The 6,000-nt window shown below is 48.0% G+C and overlaps 1 protein-coding gene across 3 annotated transcripts in view; it reads right to left on the bottom strand.

Annotated features, from left to right (window-relative positions):
• slc36a1 (solute carrier family 36 member 1) overlaps positions 1-6,000 on the bottom strand; it is a 32,496-nt gene continuing 26,496 nt past the window's right edge. For all 3 annotated transcript variants that reach the window (XM_052071078.1, XM_052071086.1, XM_052071096.1), the window contains one exon: positions 1-3,191. In XM_052071078.1, coding sequence (XP_051927038.1) covers positions 2,938-3,191 — 254 coding nt within the window. In that variant the 3' untranslated portion in view covers positions 1-2,937. The remainder of the gene's footprint in view (positions 3,192-6,000) is intronic.

The following is a 6,000-nucleotide window of genomic DNA, read 5'->3' as shown; positions in this document are numbered from 1 at the left end:
TTGTTTTTCAATTTTTTATCTTGATTTGGCTGCGGGGTGGCTTGTGCAGCGCCTGTGTGCGACGTAGAAATTACGCTTGATGCCGATTGGATGTCGCAGACGAGGGACGGATTGGGCTCTCCTGGCTCGGTCTGAAATATTGACGGAAACAGCGATGGCCTGCGTCAGTCTGATGGAACACCCGCCGGTGTGTATTACACATACGGATGATGAATTGTGAACGACAGTTCATTGTGATGAATGACACTTTTGACAAAACATCTAAAATGATGTGCTGCGTTACTTAAAAATAAAAACTTTTTGTAAGACACAATACAATGCAAAATTGAACAGAATCAAAAAAGGATGTTTAAGGATGAAAAGAGCTGATAGAATTTGGTCCTTGCAAGGTTGGCTTTGATTCGGTTTATTAATTCAATGATACGCCAGGGGTAGGCTAATCCTAAACCCCAACCCGGCCTCATCTTAAAAACTAACCCCTATCATAACCCACTCGCTAAACCCAACATTCAACTCTCATCCCTTAATCTACTCTAGCCTTAATCTCTAAACCCAACCCCTCACTCAACAGTGTAATAAAATGTCGAGAAGCTAACAAGGCGATATTACAAGTTGTATTGAGAGTCAACGTGTGTGAAATTTGGTGGAAACGGCAGTGAGATCACCATTCATTTCTAATTTTTGAAATCTGGAAGTTGCAAATGCTTGCTCCAATGCACTTTTTGACGTCAATTGAAATTGCTTGTGCTGCTTGCTCCATACACTACTCACAAAAAGTTCGGGATGTTTGGTTTTCAGGTGAAATTTATGGAAAATGTAAAAAGTTCACGCTACAGTGATATCATATCACCGAAATACGACATTTAAGTAGAAGGATGCACTGCTGATTTCCTCATCTCAAAACAATTCAGTGAAACAAATTATGACAACAATGTACACCACAACAACAAATGTAAACACCTCAATAACTCTTCATGTGTCCTTGCACATCAATTACAACTTGACAACGCCGTCCCATGCTGTTCACAAGTTGATTTACCGTCAGCTGAGGCATGGCATCCCATTCTTCTTGAAGGGTGGCCTTCAGGTCATTGAGGTTCTGGGGAGCAAAGTTTTGAGCCTCTACACGGCGACTCAGATGATCCCACAGCTTGTCATTAGGAATCACGTCTGGAGGAAGTGCAGGCCATTCCATTTAAGGTCCACCAGTCTCCAACAGCCATTCCTTGACAATGCAACCTCGATGAGCTGGAGCATTGTCGTCCAGGAAGATGAAATTAGGCACGTGTTGTTCATGTGGGGGCACAATTACTGGATGAATGTTATTCAGGTAGTATGGGATTGTCACCATTCACAAAGTGTAGGGCAATTCTCTACCGACTGGACACACCCACCACAACAGTGGCTGATGCAGAGCGCTCCATCTTTTCTGCTCAATGCGAGTCAACTTTTATCATAGAACAGCACTGAGACCCATTGGTCCCTCGTCCGGTGTAAATGCTCCCTGGCCCACGCAGGTCGTCTAGCATGCAGACCAAGTGGATGTAAATGGTTTTGAATGGTCTTCTTTGACATTTGGGTGCCTCTCCCCTCCCTTAAATGTGCCTGAACTTTAGTGGCATTCATCATTGGGTTTCTCAGGGCATTGTTCACAATGTAGTGGTCATCAGTATGGGATGTGGCCAAAGGACGTCCACTTCTACATCTTTCTGTGACTATTCCAGTCTCTCGGGATCTCTGTTGCAACCTGCCGATGACATTCTAAGAACAGGGGCCATTTCTGCCTGAGACGGTCCAGTTTGAAGCATCACAATGGAAAGTTACTGTTGATCCATTGTTAGGTGTCATCTTGGCCTCAGGATGTCTAAATGTGAACAGCATGATGAGGTCGACTGAAAACCTAAACAGCAGCTCTCTCTTTGAACCAGAACATTTATTGGTTTTTGTCAATTTTGCCATTACGATCCTCCTGAGAGAACGGCAATTTGTGCAAAAAGTACTGAAGCATTTAACAGTTGGACATAAGCATTCAAAAGTTTAAAGGAGGTCCAATTCAGTTCACCTGGAAAGGTTTGAATGCATTCTAGGCAAGTTCACCTGAAAGCCAAATATCCCTAACTTTTTGTGAGTAATGTAAGTGTCCACTTAATTAAAGAAAAAAAAAAAACATATCTTTGGAAAACTGTGTCCGGAAAATGACCACTGGTTTAAATTATTTTAAACTGGTCCCTGTTAATAAATTCAAAGCACAACCTGCATTTCCAACTTTAAAATACACATTAGAATGTTGGTTTGTATCATCGTTACATCCATTTTTCCATGCGGTTTTACTGCATAAGGCAAAAAATAAAAGTGCTACTTCAATTTTGTTGATTAGGTGCTGGTCAAAACTATAAATACAGCCCGTAATCCACTGAGTGGCAAACGTTTCCGAGTGTTTGCGGGGGCAGCGGACATTGATTTTTTACAAATATTTTTTTTGTCAGGGCGCGTTCAAGGGCGCAAAGATGTTCACCAGATGCTCGCCAACAGTTTTAATGGTCACTGACATTTTTTCTTGTCTCAAAGAAATCTAGAACGTGTTTAAAATTTACAAGAAAAAACCCCAACACTGTTGGTAAAGATTTGGCGAACGTTGATCAAATGTTTGCGACATTAAACGAACCCTGACAAATAAATCAACACGCGCTGCCTTTGCAAACACTCGCAAACATTCACCCCTCATTGGGATGTGGGTACTAAAAAGCATGCCAGTACATTGCAGAAAAAAAAATGTTGAGGTAGTTTGACTAAACGTCAACAAACTCAAAACGTATAAAATAACAAGCCCCTACTTGACGGGACTGAGTAGCGTACGACATGGTGGAAACACACATGCACTACAGTGATGATGAATTAAAACCACCCCACCCTCAATAAAAAGTCTTGCCGCTTTGGCTACTGGAGCTCACGTTTGAGCGCATTGCGAGCAACGATCTGCTCGATGGCCACGTACGTGCCCGCCAGGAAGCCCACCAGGCCCACAAAACTGATGACCAGGTTCTTGGTGAGCGACGCTGGCGACAAACCCTCGCCATGGAAGGTGAGAACCTGCAGGATGGGTGGGAAAATGAGTGCCAGGAAGCTGCTGCTGACCGAGCCCACCAGTGAGATGACCAGATCCAGCTCCGGGATCAGGATGGCGAGGGTGCCTGGTGATGACAAAAACGCAGGGAAGATGTTCAAAATGTTCATTTTGTTTAAAAAAAAAGACTCTGCCCTCACGCTCACTACAAACCTGTATACACGTACATAGGTTCCGGGTCTATTCATGTGTCATATATGTTTAACGGTCTGTGTGCGTGGGTGCGTGCCAAATCTGAAAGTGCACTTCTGACCGATTTTCAGCGGCCAAAAATGTTCAGGGACTTGGTCCAACCAGCATCTGAGGTAGGTAATGGCCTGAAAGAGTGGGACAGTGGGGCAGTGGCCCAGGCCATGGTTGCAAGATACCTGGAATTGAAAAATGTTCTATTCGAGAGCAGCGTCATCATGACTCAATTGGACTGATTTAGTGCTATTTTGGCGGGCTTATTCACATGTAAAGAGGTCTTGGTGGAACAGCAGCTCACAAAGGACTGATTAAAATCTCAAGTTCTCACGGGCCATGAGTAAAGAATGCACAATTCCATTTTTCATTATTCGCAGCTCGCCTTACTCACCCCTCCTAAAAATCAGCAGAGCCAGGGCTTTCTTTAGCAATAACAAAAGATTATATCAGATCAAAGGGCAATCTAGTTCTCGTCTGAATCAGTGTCCATCCATCCATCCATCCATCCATCCATCCATCATCTACCGCTTATCCGGGGCCGGGTCGCGGGGGCAACAGCTTTAGCAGGGAAGCCCAGACTTCCTTCTCCCTAGCTACTTCTTCCAGCTCTCCCCGGGGGATCCCGAGTCGTTCCCAGGCAAGCTGGGTGACATAGTCTCTCCAGCGTGTCCTGGGTCTTCCTCGGGGTCTCCTCCCGGTGGGACATGACCGGAACACCTCACCGGGGAGGCGCTCAGGAGGCATCCGAATCAGATGCCCAAGCCACCTCATCTGGCTCCTCTCGATGTGGAGGAGAAGCGGCTCGACTCTGAGCCCCTCCCGGATGACTGCGCTTCTCACCTTATCTCTAAGGGAGAGCCCGGACACCCTGCGGAGAAAACTCATTTCAGCCGCTTGTATCCGGGATCTCGTTCTTTCGGTCACGACCCATAGCTCGTGACCATAGGTGAGGGTTGGGACGTAGATCGACCGGTAAATTGAGAGCTTCGCCCTTTGGCTCAGCTCCTTCTTCACCACGACAGACCGATACAACGTCCGCATCACAGCAGACGCTGCACCGATCCGCCTGTCGATCTCCCGCTCCCTCCTACCCCCACTCGTGAACAAGACCCCAAGATACTTGAACTCCTCCACTTGGGGTAAGATCTCCTCCCCGACCCGGAGGGGGCACTCCACCCTTTTCCGACTGAGGACCATGGTTTCAGATTTGGAGGTGCTGATTTTCATCCCAACCGCTTCACACTCGGCTGCGAAACGCTCCAGTGAGAGTTGGAGAGCCCCGTTTGAAGGAGCCAACAGCACCACATCATCCGCAAAAAGCAGGGATGCAATACTGAGGCCCCCAAAACGGACCCCCGAAACGCTTCGGCTGCGCCTAGAAATTCTGTCCATAAAGGTTATGAACAGAATCGGCGACAAAGGGCAGCCTTGGCGGAGTCCCACCCCCACTGGAAACGATTCCGACTTACTGCCGGCAATGCGAACCAAACTCTGACATCGGTGGTATAGTGACCGAACAGCCCGTATCAGGGGGTTCGGTACCCCATACCCACGAAGCACCCCCCACAGAACTCCCCGAGGGACACGGTCAAACGCCTTCTCCAAGTCCACAAAACACATGTAGACTGGTTGGGCGAATTCCCACATACCCTCAAGGACCCTGCTAAGGGTGTAGAGCTGGTCCACTGTTCCACGGCCGGGACGAAAACCACACTGCTCCTCCTCAATCTGAGGCTCGACTTCCTGACGGACCCTCCTCTCCAGCACCCCTGAATAGACCTTACCAGGGAGGCTGAGGAGTGTGATCCCTCTGTAGTTGGAACACACCCTCCGGTCCCCCTTTTTAAAAAGAGGGACTACCACCCCGGTCTGCCAATCCAGAGGCACTCTCCCTGTTGACCACGCGATGTTGCAGAGGCGTGTCAACCAGGACAGCCCCACAACATCCAGAGCCTTGAGGAACTCTGGGCGGATCTCATCCACCCCTGGGGCCTTGCCACCGAGGAGCTTTTTAACCACATCGGTGACTTCAACCACAGAGATAGGAGAGCCCACCTCAGAGTCCCCAGGCTCTGCTTCCTCCAAGGGAGGCGTGTTGGTGGAGTTGAGTAGGTCTTCGAAGTACTCTGCCCACCGGTTCACAACGTCCCGAGTCGAAGTCAGCAGCACCCCATCCCCACTGTACACAGTGTTAGTGGTGCACTGCTTCCCCCTCCTGAGACGTCGGATGGTGGACCAGAATTTCCTCGAAGCCGTCCGGAAGTCGGCTTCCATGGCCTCACCGAACTCTTCCCACGCTCGGGTTTTTGCCTCGGCGACCACCGAAGCCGCGGTCCGCTTGGCCAGTCGATACCCGTCAGCTGCCTCTGGGGTCCCACGGGCCATAAAGGCTCGATAGGACACTGAATCAGTGTCAAATGTCTCTATTTTTACTTCATAACATAACTTCATAACATCGAAGCCTTTCAAGGCTTCGATGTTATGTTAGCATTTCGTGCTCCCACGTAACCCTCTAACATTCAGCAGGTGCAGTGTGAAAAGGGGTTTAATGTCAAACTCTGAGCACATACACACACACACACACACACACATACACACACAGGGTTAGGGTTAGTGATTCAATAATTATTAACTGATAACATTTACTCATATCTTGATACAATTTTTAGACATACCGCCCAGCCCTACTT

Source organism: Hippocampus zosterae, chromosome 1, assembly GCF_025434085.1.
Source record: "Hippocampus zosterae strain Florida chromosome 1, ASM2543408v3, whole genome shotgun sequence".
NCBI lineage: Eukaryota > Metazoa > Chordata > Actinopteri > Syngnathiformes > Syngnathidae > Hippocampus > Hippocampus zosterae.
Note: the sequence above shows the minus strand (reverse complement) of the source record. Positions and strands in the feature narration are given on the sequence as shown.